General features: G+C 35.2%; 1 protein-coding gene across 3 annotated transcripts in view; it reads right to left on the bottom strand.

Annotated features, from left to right (window-relative positions):
* Positions 1 to 23,359, bottom strand: part of Ube2d3 (ubiquitin conjugating enzyme E2 D3) — a 27,245-nt gene continuing 3,886 nt past the window's right edge. For all 3 annotated transcript variants that reach the window (XM_028760352.1, XM_028760353.1, XM_028760351.1), the window contains exons 3-8: positions 10,978 to 11,041; positions 10,848 to 10,879; positions 5,830 to 5,907; positions 4,624 to 4,729; positions 3,440 to 3,533; positions 1 to 1,485 (exon numbers count right to left, since the gene is read on the bottom strand). In XM_028760352.1, coding sequence (XP_028616185.1) covers positions 1,440 to 1,485; positions 3,440 to 3,533; positions 4,624 to 4,729; positions 5,830 to 5,907; positions 10,848 to 10,879; positions 10,978 to 11,041 — 420 coding nt within the window. In that variant the 3' untranslated portion in view covers positions 1 to 1,439. The remainder of the gene's footprint in view (positions 1,486 to 3,439; positions 3,534 to 4,623; positions 4,730 to 5,829; positions 5,908 to 10,847; positions 10,880 to 10,977; positions 11,042 to 23,359) is intronic.

A 23,359-nucleotide genomic window follows, 5' to 3' on the forward strand; every position in this document is an offset into this window, starting at 1 on the left:
TCCAACAGCATTGACTTTTTTTTATTCATTCATGTTAAGTCACCCGAAAAGATCTGCTGCATTTAAATGCTCATTAATGTAAATGGCTGAACAAATCCATCTCAATGGATAGTCAATATCCCACAGTTAAGTCACTTCAACACAGCCTCATGACAACTCCCACACCAAAACAGTACTTTATTTTGTAAATTTTGACCCATTATTACTCCCAAGTTATATATATATATCTCTTTTTCAGCTGTTAAGTGTACAAGATGAAGAAAATTTTAGTTAGAAGGGGATGCACCTGGAAAATAAATTTTTTAAACTCCATATACACGTTTCAAAACTGCCGAGTCCCAAGTCCATTTATGAACTCTAGGGCTGCCAGAATCATGTGCAGCGTATTAAAGCTACACTATTTGAATAGCTTATTAATTCTGCATAAATCAGGTCAAGCAATGTGTCAACCTGTAACAGACTGTGCATTTTAACTGAACATGGCAATATATTCACTCTTTTGAACTTTACATCATCATTTGATGTCAAACAATGAAGCAAATCCCAACAGTATATACAAAAACAGCTTTGCATTTACAAAGGATTGTTTCCCATACTGATTAATCCAGGCAGCTAACTCATTGGTTTATGCAACTTTATTGAAGAAAAATAAATCAATTACTAGGAGAGCTATTAGTTGATCACTCATCCATTGACAACTTGCATCATTTATTCAGTGCTATATTAAACAGAATTGGAAGATAGATTAACTAATAGCTCCAAGCCTCCTAACAATTTAAATGAAAATTACAAAATGTTTTGAGACCCTATTTTGGAATACAAAGGGTGTTTTGACTTCCAATTTCCATTCTCTGTAGAACAAGAACAGGTCATTCCTTTATTGACATGCATAAAATACATCACATTTTCTGTTCTGCTGATGCTATAATTCAATACCAATTCTCCAGCCACATCAGTTATGAGCATAAAGTATATCATGTAACCTCAATCTCTAACAGTGGAAGGTTTAAACAAGAATGGATGCTGCTAGAATAATGCTGCTCCCTTTGGTGTGACAGCTGAGCATCCATCTCCCTCCCCCTCAGATGGCTTCTTCAGCATGTTAGAGCAGTGAGGATTGGTTTAGTCTCATAACCAAGTTAGAGTGAAGACATTGGCCACATAATACACATGCTCCAGTTTTAAAAAAAATTTCTGAATCTTGGGCAACTGTTCTCTTGAACTACTTTACAGTTTCTAAAAGCAGTTATTGTCCAAAGCTGGAAGAACTTAAGTCTTCTCAGATGAGCATGTGAATGAATGGAGGGAGGTAAACAAAAAATAAAATTAAAAAAGATGAGGTCTGATAGGGGAGCAGCCGGATAAGAAAATCAAAAAAGGAACAGTAATTTAAAGTTTATTCCAGCTATAATGCAGGTTATTCTGACTTTAAGGTAGCATCACATGGCATACTTCTGAGTCCATTCCCGAGATATTCTGTTGTACCTGTAAATAAACAAATAAGCTATTTAAAAAATAAAATTAAAATGAAGAATTATTAGTATCGTAAAGGCAAGAAAAATATTTCTATTTTACCTGTGGATTCACCTTACATCACCTGTGATGGCTATGGTTAGAATACAAGTCAACAAAGGATAGAAATAGCAGCATTGGCATTCAAAGCAGTGGGGGGGAAATAAGAGCCATTTAAGTGTTATCTTAATAAACACATGTGGTGCTGAGATTGGCAGGCTTAACAAGACCTCTCTGCCATCACTAAGGTAGTATTCTATCAAGCTTTCAAGTTGGTTGTACATGCGGACACATTTTTACAACATTAGAAAAAACTCTACTGTACAATTTAATACTGATTGTCAGAATGGTATGTAGTATACACGCTAGATATCAATAGAAATGTTGGCCAATGCTATAACTATGCATACACTGTTACAGAGTATGAAACCTAGAGATTCAGAGAAAATGCCTTTGAAACTTAGGCAGGAGAGTACTACATTAGAAAGGATGATAGAAACAGTAATTTTCAAGGAACGAGCTTTATTTTAAATAAAGTTTAGTAGCACTGACTGCTACTAATCCTCAGAGACCTGCTGAAGAATGGGAATCTCTAGGAATGCAACCACATTTTTGTTAGAAAAGATCACCAGATAACTCATCCGTATTACTGAGGAAGAACACCAGTATCGACAAATACCATTCCCACTGCCCCACTATCACTATCATATAGGCTATTTCACCCCAACCAAAAAAGTGAGAATACCTTAAAAAATGAGTACATCATAAAGAATAGGGGCAAACTTTTAGAAGGAATAATACCACTAGTTTCCTCTCAAACCAAGTTAATAGAGTTCAACTATTTGAAACAGCTCAACATATTAAAAAAAAAACCTCTTACCAATTCAGGATTATGGTATTTAGAAAACCCTCTTCAAACAGCCAGCATTTTAAAACAAACTTGTTTTGGTTTAGCATACAAAGAGCCACAAAATACAGTTAACATTAATGCATGCTTGTCAGTCAGTAATCAACATTTAGTTTGTGAAGTTTAAGTGTTTCCCTTTATATTACTGCTACCTTCCTGGTAAAACCCGAGTAAAACCACTACATTCCATATAGTATTGACACAAAATGTTTAAATTTAAACATCATAATAATTTAATGAAGGATACTCTTACACTTCTACTTCTTACTAAAGCTATATAACTGCTTTGCCATGCAAGAATCCCAAGCAGTAGTGAAGACTGAGTATAACTTTCAAAAAACAGAGATCAAGCAGTTAAGTAGTTTTCAGAAAACTGCCATATCCGTTACCTTCGGTTAGTTAATACAGTGCTTTAAAGCATGCAGCACTCAAGTGCTGGCAGTACCATAAATAAGCGCACCATAGAGTGCAGATCCTCTTACCCTACAACATAGCGTATTTCTCTGTCCACTCTCTTGCTAACCTATTGTACCTAATTGAATAAGCACACTTAGCATTAATTATAACATATGAAAGTTAAATGGTTGTTAAGTTGAACATAAAGATAAATTAAATATTTGATAAATTTAGACCAAAATTTTTACATTAGTATTTTTTTTCTTTCTTGTTTTTCTTTTTGTTTGGAGAAACATACTCGGGTTTATTTCCCCAAACTGAAAAATTAAGCAAGGGTTTAACATTAGAAAACAAACATTTCAAGGGAGCTACTGACTGTCATATACGTTATGAACATTTATTTGGCAGGGTCTCATTAGATAGCCTAGACTAACTTCAAACTTCTAATGCTGCAGCCTCAGCCATTATACTGGCCTCTTACTGCTTTTAATTGTGTTTTAGTAACTAACTAGCTTACCAGAAACAAACATAGAAAGGTACTGTCACAAATTTCAGCAGAAATAAGCTCAACTTGCTAAATAAAACTATTGTTTATAGTCATTCACTAAACAATTGCATACTTACTTATCTCTGTCTGTTTTATAGATCCGTGCAATCTCTGGCACTAGGGGGTCATCTGGGTTTGGATCACATAGCAGTGAACAAATGGATAAAAGAACTACAAGGGAAAAAAAAATCCAATTTCAGGTGTTTGGACAAGCAAACAACTATCATAATTAAATAACACCCAACTAAAGACAGGTTCAAAAACAGATACAGAAAATCTATACCAGATATTTGTTAAACAGAGTAGAAAGCTGTAAAGATTTAAACACTGGCTATATTTTCCTATTCTTGCTAAATAGATGGCCCAACAGTTATAGGCACATACTACAGAGTACAGTTTTGGTTTCCCAGCTCTTACTCTTGGTGTCCACACAACTGCCTATTAACTACAGCTCCTGGGGATCTAGTATTCTCTTCTGGACTCCAAGACATCTGCATTCACGTGCACAATACCACCCACAATTACTAGTTTAGAGCCAAAAGAACAGCGTATTAAAATTAATTTGGAAGCTGAGGCAATAGTTCAGTAGGTTAAGACCTACTTCAAATCCCCACTGTTTCTTCATGTAAAAAGCTGGGAACAGCTAGCTATGTGTGATTGTACCCTAGCATTGGTGGGTAGAGACAGCAAGACACTGAGAGTTACTGTGACAGAACCTATCCAAATGAAGTAGAGGAGAGGAAGACACCTCTGGCTTTTGTATGCACCAGATACACACTAAAAATAAACTTTGCCATTATGTGAAAATAACTTACGAGGCAAATGGCCTACCAACATAAAACTTTTGACAAAAATCCCCTTAAGATTTATTTTTACTGATGAAGTAACTAAAAACCCAAAACACCCAAACCCACTAACTTTTTTTTTTTAAAAGATCCCGATCTAGCTTCAGATTCATTATGCAACCAAGGATGATCTTGACTTCAGATCCACCTGCCCCTACTCCCAAAAGTGCTTTTGTTTAGGCATGTGCCACACCTGATTTATGAGCACTGGGGGGTGGAGTAGGAGAGGATTAAACAGTGGGCTCTGTGTATGCTAGGCAAGAATGTTATACCAACTGAGCTACATCCCAATCTTGCAAGCAACTTAATTAAAATGTTAGCATAATAAAGACATTATCCAAGCAGATGTCTAAAGCCTCTTAACTGTTAGACAGTCACAATAGCTGAAAACTATTATACTGAAACTGTCATTTTACCTTTAGAAATAGTTAAAGCAGGAGACCACTGTGATCTTAGAATATCAAGACAAATGCTGCCATTACTGTTAATATTTGGATGATAAATTCTTGTTGTAAATGCAACCTAAAAAACAAACCAAATGACACAAATAGCTTTAAATAGCTTTCACAAATAAAAACAAGTACTTTACACTTTAAAAAGCAAGGCTTAAAATACTAAGTCTCACCAGCAGTCATAGTAATGAGAGACTATATAAGAGGACAGGAGAATGTGATCAAAGCATAGACACACACATAAGAAAAAAATATATATAGTGAAAACTTCAACAGAATCAATTTTAGATAATAAAAGCTAATTTTAAAAAGTCAATAACAGCCTCATCAGGGAAAAAGCCATTAATTTAGCTCTGAAGGTTAACCCTAATAGTATAGTTTAACTATCAAAAGGCAATCTGTGAAAGGGAATTTAGGATACTCAATTTTAGGATACAGGGATACATTCAAATTGTATTTCCACTGCTGACACAACAAATTGAGTATGAGCTTTATACCCAAAGGAACTATTACACTGTACTTTTAACATGACTAAAGATGGTTAGAAAAACACCATAATTTAATGTATACTATTTTCTAGTCATTCATATACCATGAATTTGACCCAAGAGTTCTGAGAAAGAAAAAAAAAATCAAGGACTATATATGCTCTGAACTCATTACTCTGTTTTAGTCTACAGAATACCAGGACCAAAGGTGTTGTGTTACGGATCCAGCAACTTAGCCTTTAACACTATAGTCACCTAAGTGTATTAAAGCAACTGGAACATTTAGTAACACATAAGGCAAGTTGATTCTGCAGCTTACTAGAGACTCTAACACTTACCATAAGCATAGAAATACTTGAGCCTTGTAACTTCAAAAGAGCAAAAGTTTAAATCTTTGTCTAATTCTTAGAAGTTAGGAATAAGTAACAGCTCAGTATGTGGTATATTGTTAACCTTAGCGCTTCGAAGATGACAGCTTAGATGAAAAAGTTCTAGAATAGTCTATAACAGGAGTTATTATTTACAAAAATATAGCTTATTTCTCTATGTATTACTTATTTTTATTAAACATACATACAAGGCTTAAGCCTCATTTATACAGAAACCTAAATTTTTACGAACATTCTGTTCTTCTAAAACAATCCATACATAAACTAACAGATTTTGGAAGGACAATACTTGCCTTAGGTGGTTTGAAGGGGTAGTCTGTAGGAAAATGAATTGTCAAAAAGAATACACCACCTTGATATGGGCTGTCATTCTGTGAAGAGAAAAATAGGCTTAATATGTAAAGATACTTCCTTAAAGAGATGGCTAAACTGGTAAGCGCACTTGCCACACAAGTAACCTGAGTTCAACCCTTAGAACCCATGTAACAGGTGGCAGGAGAGAACAGACTTCAGTGTTGTCCTGTGACTTCTATTCACATGTCATAATGTGCACATATCCACACCCACAAAATGAATACCTATTTCAAATAATATTTAAAGTACCTTCAAGAAAGAGGCAGTACATATCTGAGAAAGTTTACTTTTCAACTGGCACCTTGAAATTCTTTCATAAAGCCATGAAAAATTTTCTTCTAAACTTAACATATCATATACTCTTGAAAGTCAACAACTAGCCGGGCGGTGGTGGCGCACGCCTTTAATCCCAGCACTTGGGAGGCAGAGGCAGGCGGATTTCTGAGTTCGAGGCCAGCCTGGTCTACCAAGTGAGTTCCAGGACAGCCAGAACTACACAGAGAAACCCTGTCTTGAAAAACCAAAAAAAAAAAAAAAAGAAAGTCAACAACTAGAAAACAAAATTTCAAACTACTAGTGCCCTTTTTTGTTCATTACAACGTGCACATAGATATTTAACCATACTAATATAAAGATTTGAAACTTACTGTGAGTTTTTAAAAAAAAAAAAGAAAAGAGAAAGACACCACCATTTCCATTCTATGAAATAAAATGTATCAAAAGATACAGCCCATTAGTGTACAGACAGTAAACTGTAAATGGGAGTTTAATTTAAAACTACTAAATTCCTCTTGAAGTTCACAAGAACTTATCTAAAGAGATGCTCTAAAATTTATTTAAACTAAATTATCAGAAGTAATCACTGCCTGCAAAGGTTGTATGTATGGCTTATGAAATTTCTTAATTTGCCAGTTCTAGATGTTAGAAAAACCACTTTTGTAAGTGAGTATGACTCATTAACTTTAAATCCTCTAGAAAAGTTCATTGGTTTGACATAAAGACTTGTAAACATAATTTTAACATGAGTAAGATAATACACAGGGTTCAGCAAAACATACAACATGGAAAAACTATTATTTGAACTCTACAGATTGCTTTAGTTTTTTCCCTCTTTAGGTGTATGGATATTTTGCCTTAAAAGTGCCCTTAACCACTGACCCATCTCTTCAGCCCCAGACCTCCTGCTGTCTTTTGTCTGCTCTGGTCCTACTGTACTGGGGATGCAACATAAGACTGTGCCCGAGCTAAGGAGGCAGTCACTTACTTCACCTCCAAACTATGCCCACATGTTAAAACTATTTGTTTTCTCAGTCAAGATCTCGCTACCCCAGGCTCATCTGCCTTGTCCTTCATAAACATATATAGGCATTACAGGTATATGCCATTAGTGCTCTCTGCAAAATGTTCTCACTAAAAGACAAAGCCCATCAAACACTGCAACACATAAAAACTACATGGGAAAAAAATCCTTAGGTACCCAGAATGTGACCTAAATTTGAGATGAGTATATTTATTATATCTAAGTTTTCATTTCTAAGTTTCCCACAACCACATGTTAACTCCTGAATAACAATCTACAAGGATAGTGGGTGAGATAGCTCAGCTGGTAAAGCCTGCATTGACAATATACCAGTTAACCAGAGATCAATCCTTAGAATCTACATGGAAGGCAATGGTTCAAAGGGAGAGGTAATCTTCTAACTTTAACATAAACATCATGGCACATACACAAATGCACTCACACACGTGAATAAAAGTTAAAAATATCCAGTACTGAAATTTATAGGCAAAGCCAAAATACTAAAAAAACAACAGAAAAGCAACTTACAGGGTAAAATCTCAATGAGACACTAAAATCCTACCCTATTAAGACAAAACCCCAAAGGGAACAAAAATAATGGGTATTCTGAACTGATTGCCATCAAATTTTGAAACCCCAGATTTGAATAGATTTAGAATCTCTACCTTACTTTTGTTCCTATTGGCTTCTTTTGTTTCCTAACTATTTGTTCTCTATGGCATTCAATAATTTTGCATGTGTCTACAGATCCATTCTCTGCTTTTAACCTCTAACTCATCAAGTTTTACAGTTTTTGTCTTCTTCTGTACTGTGTCTATTTACTTCTGGTCATATTTTCTTTTTTTTGTTTGTTTTTGGTTTTTCTGGTCATATTTTCAAGCCTAAACATACTTGTCTACTTGATAATATGCATTCAAATCTCAAACTCCTATGTCAATTCCATTCTTCCTAAAGCACAAAAGAACACAGAAAATAGGGGTCTCATACATGATCCCTTTATTTGATTTGCAGTCCTAAAGAACTCAAAACAGTGTCATGCACAGTGGCTTCTTATGCCTGTCATCTACGGACTTTGAAGGCTGAGGCAAGAGGGTTGCTAAGAGTTTGAAGGTTGTAATAATTTCTAAGCCAGCCTTAGTTATACAGTAAAGTGAAGTCCTGTCTGTCTGTCTACCTATACACACACACACAAACACCCACACACACAATTTAAAAATTTCTTGAACTAGCTGCTTCTTATTGGCCATATTTTAGCTTAAAGAGGAAAATTTCACACATCGCATTAACTGTGATAGTATGAAATGACATAAAAACGTGAAGTTGGCCCAATAACTCGTATAAACTGATAGTTTTATTTCAGATTTTCTCATTTATAGTTGATTATCCTCTGTCCATTACTGATAATGCTGTAATGCCACAGAATAAAGTGGAGGTTATTATTTCCAAATCTTTTTCTGCCAACTACCTTTCAAATTAAAGAAAAGTTAATTAACCACACGAGAGACAGGGAACTTATTTCTGATGACATGAAGCATTAACAGGATTACTGTCAATACAAAGACCCTCCTTTCCCACATGTGGTTCCCATTATCTTAAGAAATAAACCAGCACACCCCATAGTAACTTCAAGCATTTGTGTGAATTTTCAATTGATTCAGAATCATTTGAGTATAACTTAATAAAATTCAAGTTTCTCTTTACTGACATTTAAGTAAAATTTAAAAAAACAAAACCAGGAATCTCTACACACAATCTGACTTAAGGTAGTATTCCAAAAGAAACCATTTTCTTATTATCCAGATGTAATGAACAATCTGCAAGTGATTTTATCACTGCCCTGTTTTAGTTTACAACTGCAATTTCACAAAGACATATTTATATGCCAAAACACGAGTTCTTTTTATTAGTGTAGTCACTATAGTTAAAAAGTATGAATGAAATGGGCAGAGTATACGACAGGTATATAAGCCACTAAAAAGAAGACAGTAGCTGTTGTCCCATTCCTAAATCATTATGTTTGTGCAGTGAGCATCTATCTAGTCAGAGGGGCAAGTTTCCCAAGCAACTAAATGTCAAATAGTCTTAATAAACAAGTCAATGCTTAAATGTTAAGAATATACTCAACTGTGACTAAAACAAAAAGGCACTTTTAAATCAAAAGACTAAAAAACAAAGACCTGTGGCCTTTTGTTAAAGATAAACCAATACTAGCCTGCTCCCATGATTTTAATTTTAGTATACTTTTAATTCTAACATATTACAATTACTCTTGAACTGCTGTCAGAGTCATGAGTTTTTCCTTCTATGCATTTTATTACTTGAGTATCTTATACTCTAATATGTCAATTACCTGCTTCCCTATATTAAAGTCCCTGAAGGCTAACAGATTGGTTTACTCATACCTTTATCCTCATCACACAGCAGGTGCTTGCTCACTTTCATTGAGCTAGAAAATGAGTAAGGTTATTAAAACCAGGTAAAGGTGACTCATGCTTGTTAATTCTAGCTTTCAGGGTCCTGAGGTGGGAGGGGAGCTGAAAATTTGAGAACACCCTGGATTACAACTCTGTCTGAAACAAAACAAACCCAAATAAACCAGTCTTTTCTTTTAAAAAAAATCAAGAATTCTGAACTAGATGTGAAATACTCAATACTGAGATATAGGTAATCAGGAGGCTGTGGAAGGAATTCAAGACAGGATGAGACTGTTGTCTCAAAAAAGGTCAATCCAGGGTGTGTGAAATAACTCCATGAGTAGTAAGGAAGGGCACTTGCCATTAAGTCTGACACCAGTTCAATCCCTGTGACCAACATGGAAGTAGAGAGATGACTTTTCCAAGTGAATTCCCTGATCTCTGTGCACATGTACAGTAAAATAAATACACTTAATACTTTTTTTTTTTAAGTCAACTTAAACCTGGAAAGTATTTGTTGATCTAACCCATCTAATTAATTACTAGGTCAAACTTTTCCAAAAATATTTCTTTTAGAATTATTAATACGTACTTAATGACTATTTTTTTCCTACCCAGGAATAATTTACATTACTACCTGCCATAAGATACGCATGTGACTTAAGAGATCCTAAAATGCCCTTTAAAGTTAAGAACAAACAAAACAACCAATCTTACTCAAGATGTTTTAGATCAGTCTATTTCTCTGAAATTCTTAGATGGTTATTCATAATCCTAAACATTCAGTTATCCAGCATATAGTTTATCTACCCAGGATAGAAAGGAATTTTGGTACCTTCAAAATATCAAGTTCTGCCGAAGTAGATTAAAATTTTGTATAAATCTATAGGGCTATTAAAAAAAATAACGATTATTGTAGATTCATTCTTGGCAGTTATGATGCTTTGAGGAACAACCCACAGTAGAATCCTTCCTTCTAGAGCTCAATAACTGCTCTTCACTGCCATACAGAAAACTAAGACTGAGACAAAACAAGGGATTTTGTGGATGCAGAGATGGTACCCCAGGATATAACCAGAGATACAAATATAAGGAACAACTTTTCATTTTCTTTAATTAAATAACAGTGTTGATATGTCATATCAGAAATACAGTAACTATGTATTAATAATGCCAAAGACTAAAAATTGTGATAAAGAGAATGTTGAATTTTCAGAAAAGCAAAACTGAAAAAAATACTTACAGGTCCCATAATTGTGGCTTGCCAATGAAACACTAGAAAGAAGAGGAAGGAGAACAAAACAAAAACTTCATTATCACAAAAACATACAACCTTCTGAAGTTAGTCATTAAGAAGAAACTAAGTTACTTACTGTCATCTCCAACTGGACCTGCAGAACATTGTGCTGGAGGGTCACGGGCCAAATCACTAAGTTCCTAAAACCAAGACAGAAAATGGTAGGTTATGGAACCTAAAATTTATGAAAAGATATGCAGTTGAATATCAAACTTTTAAATTCCATTCAAAGGGACATAAAAACCACTGTAATGAGGACAATATGTGCCAGAGGGGAGAAAGACATCCCAAGTAATCTTAAATCCAGCTCCTGAAATATAGAAAGACACTAAGCATTACTTGTTTAACAGACACATGTTGAAACAATCACCTTGGGACGCATTTGTCTTTGTCCTGTTAATTTTTCTTTTACTATATTTTTATCATACAAAAGATATCTCTGAACAAAATAAAGTAGTAGCAATAAGATGCTTTCAAGTTTACAAAATTAAGCAAGGCTAGATCAACATTTCTTTTGATGAACTAACTTTTCAGACCATCTTAAATGTTCCCTTGTCTGTCTTAAATTCCTTTTTCTTCCCAAAAGTCTAATTTCATTACCATGTCAAACACTTTATAGAGCTAAATACTCTAATTTTATATTTAAATTTTCTAATTAAGGTACGCTGTTAATTCAGTCCTCATTTTTTACCTATTTTTAAAACTCAGATTTGGAAGACAACTTTTCTAGGCAGAAAATGAAATTTTCACAATTTCATACAATGTGTCTCTAACATATACATGTATATATACCTAACCCTCCAATGACCTACAATGCATGTAACAAATACATAGAGTGCTTTGTATAAAAGTAGTTTCCTGTCTTAGACTTACATTTCTCTCTATGGCCCAAGTCAGTAAGAGCCACCTTTCAATACCCTTTCCCCAAAATACAGGTGTAGCTTTAAGTTCTTTATATTTACTTTGCCTAAGTATGGAAATAGTCATTAAACAAACCAAAACAAGGCTGAACGCAGTCATAACTAGAAAGCAGTGGTAGTCTAACGACCTCAAACAAGCCAAGCCATGCAATCTATTAACAAACTACATTTCCAACTCAAATCAATTCTGCCTGGTTTGGGTTCAATCTTCCAATCTAAGCTAGTTATCCTGCCCTCTAGCCTTCCAAGCAGCCAATAAAATGCATACCGTGTGTTGCTTAAAACATACAAATAAAGGATCACCTTGGCCAGTATTATCAATGTACCACATCAATTCATTTAACTGAACATATTAATCTTTCCTCAACTAATTTAACTGAACAATTTTACAAAGTACAGGATATTCTGAATAAGCTCACTTTCCTCAAGCATGTATCAAGTGAATGGAAGAGAAATTTCCAACTTAAATTCCAGAAAAACAGCTACCTTGGTTAAGAATACACCAAATCTTATAGCTCTTGTTAAAAGCACGTACGATCATCATTGTAAAGTAACAAATTCAAGAAACTACTAGTAAAACCAAAGCAGTTTTTAATAATATATTTTCCAGAAAGGGCAAAAAATGACTACAGAGCTGATTTGACCCAATATTTTAAATTCCTGATACCTTTTCCCCATTCACAATACAGTCAATCTCCAATCTATTGGTTTAGGAGGCAAAGCCTTATTTAAGAAGTTTTGGGCTTGAGACCATCCCATTTCTGAAGACAGTGTTCTCGTGTTCGTTCTCTCTCTCTCTCTCTCTCTCTCTCTCTCTCTCACACACACACACACACACACACACACACACACACACAGAGACTGTAGCTGTCAACTAGTGGAGGAATGCACAGCTCATACTGAAAATAGATCCTTAACTATTCCTTACATAATAAACAAGCTATTATGACCACTACAGAATAGCAACACACTATACAGACTACACACACCTATGCCATTTTACTCAGTGTTCTAGAAATCTAGAGACTTTTTTTTTTATAAAGATTTATTTATTTTATTTGAGTACACTGTCGTTATCTTCAGACATGCCAGTAGAGGTCATCAGATCTCATTACAGATGGTTGTGAGCCACCATGTGGTTGCTGGGAATTGCACTCGGGACCTCTGGAAGAGCAGTCACTGCTCTTAACCACTGAGCCATCTCTCCAGCCCCATTTTGTATATTTTAGATATATACTTATTGTATATGATGCACATGAATAAAAAAATTCCTAAATTTCAAGTATGGATACTCCATCATGTACTATATTTGTTAAACACAACCCAAAGACCATGTATCTTTTCTCCTTGCCTCTGCTTTGCAAGTGCTGGAATTAAAGGTACACGCTATCACTCCCACTCATCCCCCTTTTATTGGAGAAAGTAATCATACAAAACTTGAACTCTCACTTATGTCCTGCACCATTAAAAGAACACTTAAGCTTCAATAAATTCAAATTTCTAAAATGGCCATTGAACTCTGTTTGCCTGTTAAATCCATGCATATTTTCCCTATCATAATTCATGGTGAAGTTTACACCTCCTACCATTTAAGGTATTTACTGAACTAAATATGCCAGAACCAACAGGCACAATGGTGCATACTTTTGATCCTAGCACTTAGAAGGCAGAATCAGGCAGATCTGTGAAGCCGGCCTGGAATACCTAAGAGTGTCTCACAAAAATCAATGACAGGTAAGTATAGAGGACATTTACTTTGCATACTCAGCAGATGCTGCCTTGGTTTCATCTACTAAAAAGCACATGCAATTAACAGAATTCTCTAACATATAATTAACTCTAAGACTAGCAAGCCTCATTTCCTAATCCTTTTCACACAAACACCCTCTCCCTTTTAAAGGACTGCATGCAAAGCTCAATGATACAGAGGTTCAGATGAGAGCCTTAAGTCAACCTTGTCCTTCAACCTATGTGAATAAAAATAACACTAGCTGTTTCTGCTAGCTGTATGGTATGCACCAACCAGGTATGCTATGGCAATAGCCTATGGACTAAGAAATTAGAAATGTGATGTGTAAACCAGGAGTGAGGGAGTAGAAGGCTTAAGAGTCAACACGCATGGAAGGCATGAGGGGACAATAATTTTATCTCTTTTTCACACTAGTGGTTCTATTATTTCTCCTTAAGATTTCTGTGATTATATGAAAAAATGGCTGATATGTCAAATACATCAGCAAAATGAGACCTTTGCAAACACAATAGTATAACACCAGACTATTAGATGGAGTGAAAACAAGGCTGCTTCTTTTTCTCTTGTAACCCTGGAGACAGAATCCACAACTGCTTCACACACCCAAGGCAAACTCTTTAGCAATTCACCATGAGCTATATTCTTATCCCAAACACAAAACTGAGACCATTCAAGAGTATGAAAAACCTTATTTCTGTGCATGTATGTGTATCTGCATGAGCTGATAGCTCCTAAGGGAGCTACATTCCCTTAGGTCTCTACAGAAGCCAGAGGGCAACAGATTCTTTGGAATGGAAATTATAGGCTGCTGTAAGACATCCGATATGGGGGTTGGAAATGGATCCTAGGCCTTGTGTAAGTGCTCTTAACACCAGAACCGTCTCTAGTCACTAACAATATTCTTTTAAATGAAGGAATTTCAGAAGCATTTTTAAATGCTTGTGGTATATCCCAACAAAAATGTAAAAGGGCTAGAGAGATGGCTCAGTAGTAAAGAGGACTGGCTGTTGTGGAGGACTCAGGTTCAGTTCCAGCACCTGACACCCTCTTCTGGTCTCTGTGCACCTACAATGTGTGTTGTGTGTTCTCCCCCCCCCCCCACACACACACTCCTTTTAAAAAATTTACTTTTGAAAAAGCATATACTGAGCAATGCAGCATAAAACATGCCTTTTCCCATCCTAATGCTAGGCACAAAATACAGAATATCCCACCAAAAAATCCATAAGCAGTGCTGTTTATTGCCTCAGAGTTTCAAAAGCTTACATGCCTAGATTGGCCTTATGTGTTCAACTAATCCTCCACCTCAGCATCCTGACTCAATGTAGAAAGTAAGGATAATGCTAAAAAGATTTGTGATGTAAGAAAATAAAGCACGAAGTCAGAATTAAGTAAATCTGGTTAACATCTGGGTAAAGCAGGCATCTGATCCCCACTCAGTTGAGTTAATCAGGATATGAAAATCTTAGTTAGGGAGGATACCCCAAGATGGTTGACATAACTCCAATGATAAAGTTCTAAGAATGTACTCTGAAATAATCTAACATTTAGAATAGATTGAGTACCCTCAAAGTGACTAAGAACTTCTAGAAAAAAGCAAGCAACAGACTTTTAATGCTAGTATCAATTAAGTAAACTCAACCATTAAATATTGTAAGAAGAATGAAACATCTAATTTTGCTAACAAGTCATTTCAACAGACAAAACAGCCCTGATATACCTCTGCTAGTCAGTCTACTTCTGAAACATAGGGCCAGCTGCTTATATAGTAACTAAACAGCAAAAACAAACAAAAAAAAAAAACCAAAAAAAAAACCCTCAATCTACAATCTTAGACCCTTCACATGCAGTTTGCCATGAACATATGCCATACTATTTTCAACTTATTAATAGGATAAAATTCACCTTACCTCTGATTAGTTTTAATGAAATAGTGCATTGGAGGAAAAATGTTAGGGGCTAGAGAGGTGGCCTATAGTTCTCAGCACGCAACAGCAGGCAGCTCATAACTACCTCTAACTCTAGATACAAGGAACCCAATGCTCTTTTCTGGCCTTGGAAGGCAAGGTGCATCTCTCTCCACATACACTCACCCTAAAAACCTTAAAAAGAAAATGATACTAGGTAAAAATAATGTTAATTACCTCAGGCAAGTGAGTTATAGGAATATTTGAGACAAGAAATGTCTTAGCCTTCATATACACATACAGGATTTTGAAACAACTGCATATACAGAAGATATTGTGAGGCCTAAGTCTAAACACAGAATTCATGTTGTTATTTCATACATACCAGCTATGTCAAAGATATTTCAGTGAATCCGGTTACAGGATACTGGGTGTGCAACCTTCAACTTAAAACTTTAAGGTGTGTTCCTAAGAAGCCATGAATTTTGGACAGGCTCTTTTCAAGTACTCAATCTCTTTTTAAAAACTGAACTTTGCTGCTTTTAAATTAATCAACTGTGTAGTTTTAAGCAAAGAACTTTTTAAAATGCATTAGGTTTCAAACTGGGTATAGTGCAAGTGAATCTCTGTAAATGAATTTTGAGTTTGAGGCCACCCTGGTTTATATAGCGAGTCCCAGACAGACAGGGCTACATGATAGACTCTATCTCAAACAACAACAAAAAGTTATCAAGTCTCAAAGAAAAAGTTTGTCAATCCCAGAAAAACCCAAACATTTTAAAATTATTGCCAATAATGGCAAACTCCATTACCACTACTAAATACTCACTGTACTTAAGACTTAAGGTGGCAAAAAAACAATTTGTATACTACCTCCAAACCCTATGCCCTTTCCCATCAAGTAAGAATCTGAATTTTCAAATACTCATCTTACACCTGTGCAATATAAATGGCAAAAACCATTTAAAAGTAAGGCTGGGAAGCCAGGCAGTGGTGGCACACATCTTTGATCTCAGCACTTGGGAGGCAGAGACAGTGGTATTTCTGAGTTTGAGGCCAGCCTGGTCTACAGAGTGAGTTCCAGGACAGCCAGGGCTACACAGAGAAACCTTGTCTCTAACAAAAAAACAAACAAAACCAACCCAACCCCAAAAAACCCCACAACAAACAAATAAAAAAAGGCTGGCAGTATGTACTTTCTTCTTTTAGAATCTTTTAAAAGACCTAACCTAGCTATAGACTTACTACTATTTCTTATCTTGCTTCCTCAATTCTAAAACAGAATTATCTTTTTTAATGTAAGATTTTGAGATGAAAAAGACTTAAAGCATTAGAACACAATAGCAGACACACAACATACTCTAAACAGACCATTTGCAAACTACCCACCTTGAAGCCAAGCCTTGGTAAGGCTTTTTGATTCATTTATTCATAATACTGCTTCATAAATATGCCAAATAAAACAGCCCTAGCTCATTTAAATCTTCAGACTATATAATAAATCTTTGTTAAGCAGTCTAAAATATCTTTAGAATTTTTGTTTGTTTGTTCTATTTTTCAAGACAGGGTTTCTCTGTGTAGTTCTGGCTGTCCTGGAACTCACTCTGTAGACCACGCTGGCCTAGAACTCAGAAATCCACCTGCCTCTGCCTCCCAAATGCTAGGATTAAAGGCATGTGTCACCACTGCCCGGCGACCTCTGGTCTGTTTAACAGGCACACAAACACATGTGAGCTCACACAAAAAATTTCAATAATGGTTAGCCTAAACAAAATATCCAATAAACAATTTTAAAATTATCTTACCTATAATAAAGATGGTCAGAAATTGTAAAGTTGACTCTAATACATCAAGTACCATTTGACAAATCTTATGAATAACAAAACTAGTTTCCTACATGCCATTTACCCAGAGTCACCATTCCTTTGGTTCAGAAGGTTCAGGTTTTTACTTCCTTAATTTCAGGCTCTTGTTACTTAAATAATTTCTTCTTTCCCTTTCAAATTTTTAAATGTCTATTCCCCAAATTTCCATGACCAAAAGACATCTCTGTAGCAGTAATCCAAGATTTAAAGTAAAGTCAGTAAGTTCACATACTAAAATCTGCTTTATATTCAACACAAACTTTAGTTTGAGGGTTTTAATAACAAAAGAAAGCAGCAGCATGTCTATAATTTTATCATTTGGGAGGTAAAGACTGAAAGATTATGCTTATTTTGGGATATGTATCTCAAAAGTAACGGGGGAAAACACTATTCTAATCCTACTATTTGTGTTTTATGTAGTACCCACCAATCATAATCAGACCATGCTTTTGAGATAATTGTGACATTTGAATTCTTAGTAGGTACTGATGGGTAATCAAGCAGGCATTTATCAATCTAGAAAGAGAAAGATGGGTATTAAATAGAAAAACCCAGGTAATGGTAGAGACTGACAAAGTACACACAGCTTAGAAACTTTCCTAGAAGATCAAGTACTAATATAATTTAATAATCATAGATCAGCTAAGAAAAAAAGTTTTGATTAGGACTTTAAATGCCCCCAAGTGTATCTCAAAAGTAAGGAGTTATTAGAGCATGATGGATTGAATTTTTTGAAATTCACAGCAAGTATACCATCTATCAGTTTGATCTACAAATATGTTTACTATAGATAAAAAAGATACACAATAATAGTGTTCACACATCAATTCCCCTAAAGTTGTTCACTGTTAAGTCGACATCAAAGTATACTGAGTGCAGTGACACATCCTTTTGAAGTTAAATTTGTATTTTTGCATGCATGTATGTCTGTGCACCACATGTGTGTCTGGTACCTATCGAGGTCAGAAGAGGGCACTGGATCCCCTGAAAGTGAAATTACAGAGGGTTGGGAGCCACTATACAGATACTGGAAGCTGAACCAAAATCAAGAAAGAACAGATTGCCACCTCTACAGTACCAACTTCTATGATCTTAAACGAAAGCTAATTGAGACAATGATCTGTTTCACTCACAGAACATTCAGGTGTGTTCTTGGCCAATTATTATATAGACTAATGAAACTAGAAGCAGCTGTCTTTTAGTAATTGCTAAAGGCCCTACCAACTTTAAGAGCATAAAATAACCTATCAGTAAGAAGAAACTGTACCTATTTCGAAAGAATTATCTTTCCTTGAACTGCTTCTTTTGAAACTTGGCAATCATGTTGTTTAACAGGGAGAACTAAGCCCATTTCCTACTGGCAAGCTATTTATTTTTCTTTAAAAACTCAGAGACCTACTAAAAAGCCAAGAAGGCCACCCTTTTCCAATCCAAAAAAGATCCTAAAAGCTCTCACATGGTCTAATTCACCTCATTAGTTAGGTTAAAACCTCCCAAAAGTATTTAGTATTGCAATTAACACCACATATCTGAACTACCTATATTTCTTGAACAATTCTGCTTACCTTGTAAACAGCACAGCAAAACTTTGTTATCTGTATAAAACAAAACTCTGAGAAGAGCAACAGGTATAACCATTTTATTTTTAAAGATTATTTTTATTTTATGTGCATGAATGTTTGCCTAAACGCACATGCATACGTGTTTGCCCAAGGAGACCAGAAGAGGAAGTTAGATGCCTTGGAACTGAGCTATAGTTGTGAGCTGCCATGTGGGTGCTGGAACTGAACAATCCTGATCTTCTATAAAGAGCAGCAAGTGCTCCAGACTGTTGAGCTATCTCTCTAACCTTTAATTTTTTGTTAAAAAAAAAAAAATTGTTTTTGAGGTATTTCCAAGAGAGAGCTCATAGAGTTTAAGAGGATTCTTACTCCAACCATTATGGGACAGAGACTCTCTTTTGACAGTTCATTGAAAATAGGAAATGGCTGACATCAAGACCTACACCTACACCCAACATTGTGCTGATTTTTGTTTTTTTTGCACCTTTGTACCTCTATTATCTCAGTATCTTAGATGGTGATGGGCTATGCTATAAGACAACCAACCAAAACCTACAACAGCTGACCAAATTAAAAACACTCAAAAACCTAAAGGAAAAACACTGGAAAAAAAAATCTGTGCATTTGGAGCACTTAATAAATAGAAATATAAGGTTTGTCAATAATGGAGCTGCACAATTACATCACAAACATTACTTATAGGTCATATCAACATAGCCAAAAGGAAAGCACTTATTAAGGGGAAGACTCTATTAGTAACCCTGTCATTAAGACCTAACTCCATAAACCTATTCAACTTTGTACAGTTCTGCTACAACCCAAAAGGCATATCAAATTTTAATACAGCAACAAAGCCAAATTCAGACTGCATTCTACATACAGTATATTACTACTAATCCACCCTGTTCTAGAATCAGTTCCAATCTAGATTGTTCCAATCTGACACTATTTTGTATTTCAATGTATAACTAATAAAAGGAAATAAATTTTCTATCAGAATCTTTACTATTTTTCAAAGTTAATTTCCTGTTTTTTTACTTAGGAGTTCACTTTTCCAGAAGTAAATCTGACTTGACTTACAACAGAATCAAGACAGCCCTTGCTGTACACTTAGTCTGAGTTAACACTACTTAAATAAAGACAGGAGGCAGGAAAAAAAAAAACAAACCTCTAAAAAGTGTTGAGATTAAAAATCTCCCTTAGCTGCTCATTACAACTGCATTTCACATATATATAACTAAAGTATCAAAGAATTGACAGTTCATTTACTTATATTGATATTTATTGATATCAAGTATCTATTGGTATTCATTATATTTGATATTTACTTATATCTCAGAAATGGATTTCTGAGAAGTCTCAGAAATGTGTGGTTGCTAGCAGTGAATTCCAGAAGATACTTGGCAAAAAGATTCTAATCTGAACAAACTTTACAGAATTGTATACATAAGATTCAAAAGGAATTATCATTTATCTGGCACAATCTAGACAGCAGGATGAAGTTTGAGCAAGCCCAGAAAATGACTACACTGCAACTCACACCCCTTTAAGCCCATTTTGTTTGTAAGCTTTCCAGAGGAAACCTTAATTTCTTTTATTCTATGGATTTAAAGATAGGTTCTGTGCACTATGCTGCCTTACATCACCGACAAGACATTAGCTTCCTGTTTAGTTCTAATTATAGGTGAGACAAGTATGTTTGTTTATTAGACAAGGTTCTAAGAATGGCCTGAGTGAATAATACTACAGTTTTCTTTCTTTAGATCACCCTTGAAGGTAGTCACTTAAGATTATTCAAAACTAGGCCTGGTGACACACAAACTTAGCCTACTAAACTTCTATTTCAGAAAAATCTTTTTTCAGTTTTGGAATAGACCAAGAAAGCTTAAATCCATGAAAGCAAGTCAGGCATTTAGCAGACATGGAAAACAAAAACTTAGCAGCTAACTATTGGTAGTTAATATTCATCTGTTAGGATTAATGTGAATAAGCATATCCATCTTGAAACATCTAAACAAGAAATACTAAGTCACAATTGAGAAAATTCAGAAACTTTAGGACAAATGTAGCTATCTATGAAGTTCTCTGAAAGGTCCCTAGATAATAAACTCACATGTCTAAACCAGGTATAAAATATTAACTTGTGCCCTTCCCTATCCTACATTAATAAGCTTGAGAATAATTTGTTATTTTGTGTTGAGGACAGAGTATATAACTACATTCCCAAAGTGACCTCCAATTTATATTGGCATACCTTAGTCTGCAGACTGCAAGCATTTACTACCCTAGTTGCTTGAGGAGTTTTAATAATACAATATTATAAGACAGACTGGCTATACACTAAAAGATTAAATGCACTCATTAACACTAGAGAAATTTTAACTAAGATTATGACAGCAAGCTCATAAAACTATTAGGATACAGAATAACAGAATTTTGATAAACCTTTGAAAAATCAGTTGTACAAAGTGATAGTGTGTTTGGTGTTTGTATTTTCCCAACTAAAGCAGAGATTCTTGATTTTTTTTAATGCAATTATGACCCCAGTGAAATATTGATGAAGTTAACCCCAAAGAGGTTTTTTTTTTCTTTTGATTTTTGAGACAGAGCATCTTCTAGTGTCTTAGAACTCACAGCAACTAGGCTAGCCTTGAATTTACAGAGAGGTGCACATGCCTGTCACCCTGGAATTAAAGGTGTGCACCACTGCCCAGCTCCACCAGAAGTTTCTAAGCACAAGTCCAGAATCCTCTAATGAACAATCCAGAATTATGTGTTTTTAGAGATAAGACCAAACATTGTTGTAATCCTTAAAAACCTAGAATCTGAAATAAAAATGTAGTAATGTAAAAAGCCTATCTAAGCAATAGCTCTTATATACAGCAATAGAATAAATTCCTAAAAAGCACAGAAAGCAGTTGGGTTTGGTGGTACATCCTGTAATCCCCGATGGGAGGCAGAGGCAGGATTGTTTTAAATCCAAGGCCAATGCTTTGACTATGTAGTCAAAACCTACCTCAAAAGTCAAAGTGCAAAAATAAATTAAACCAACAAATAAAAGCATAATCAGGAAGAGCGCAACCAGCCCAGTCCTGTAATTCTCATTATGGTGCACTCAGAAGGCTGAGACAAGAGTTCCAGGCTAGCCTCAAAATTTAATCTGAAACTTTTTGTTCTCGATTAGAAAGCTATGGCTGGTGAGATGGCTCATAGTTTGTAAAGGTGCTTGCCCAGATGAAATAATAATTTGAGCTCACTCTCCAGAAGCCATGGTAAAAGTAGAGGGATCTGACTACAAATGTCCTCTGAACTCCACAACCATGCAAAGTGCTCCCTGCCAACCAATAGCGCCCCCCCCTCAAGAATCCAAGCCTTTGAGAATTGATTTGCATTTTAAGAGGCACCCAAACCTAGGAAGCAACAAGTAAAATTTGACAATATAAAGGTATACAAGTAGCTTTCACCGGAGCTATGGAGAGTATTCAACTTAATCTTTATGTGCATAACAAACACTGGATTTAACACAGCAGATAAACATGGTGGTGAAAGATGAAGATAGCGTGTCACAACTGCTTTTATCAAACTCAATACTGGGATCACTGGACGATCAGCATCACTCACTCACATAAGTATTCTTTACAGTATAAATAAACCTTGGGGACCAACTAAAAAACAAAAAACAAAAAAAAAACAAACAAAATCAGGACCACAGGAAAAACCTATTAGCTTACAATTTGTTTACTTTAAAAGAATCCCAGCACTTAACCAACACAGCAGTTTCTAGCCCTTAAAGAAACTACACAAGAATACATTCCATTCATCTTCATTTATAAATTAGTTAATAATTCATTATTAACTAATTTCATTTATAAAAATCAGCCTCATACGAGGTGGAAGACAGCATACTTCAGAAAAACAAAACAAAACAACCCACATTCATTTAGTAAGAATTTTAATGGTCCAAAATACAGGTTTTGTTGTTTTCTTTTCGGAGATGATCTTATTAGAAATCTATTACTAGTTTTGTGGCTGAACAAGTCAAGAGTCAACTTCTGTGTCTGTTACTTCAGGGAATATCTCATATGGCTGTGTGGAGGCCTATTTACACATTAGAGCCTATGCTAGGCCTGAACTATCACAGAAACCCTAAGAATGGTATAAAAATGCAGTTATCATTGGAAGAACTTGGAGTTAGATAGAAAGCCTGGGTTCTAATCCCAACTACAACATCAACACCTGGGTGGGTTTTTTCTTTCCTTTTTTTAAAAACAGTGAATTTTCTTCATAGAGAAGATGTCAACTGTACCTACATTTTCATGTTATAAGAAAACTATTTGAAAGAGTTATGAAACATTACAAATACTTTTAAGATAAATTTCTGTTCACATGTTTCATAATTGATCTTCAATGTAAAGTTCTCAGAGTCCCCCAAATATGTAAATCATTTTTGCTTT

This window comes from Grammomys surdaster, unplaced genomic scaffold (assembly GCF_004785775.1).
Source record: "Grammomys surdaster isolate TR1022 unplaced genomic scaffold, NIH_TR_1.0 126531, whole genome shotgun sequence".
NCBI lineage: Eukaryota > Metazoa > Chordata > Mammalia > Rodentia > Muridae > Grammomys > Grammomys surdaster.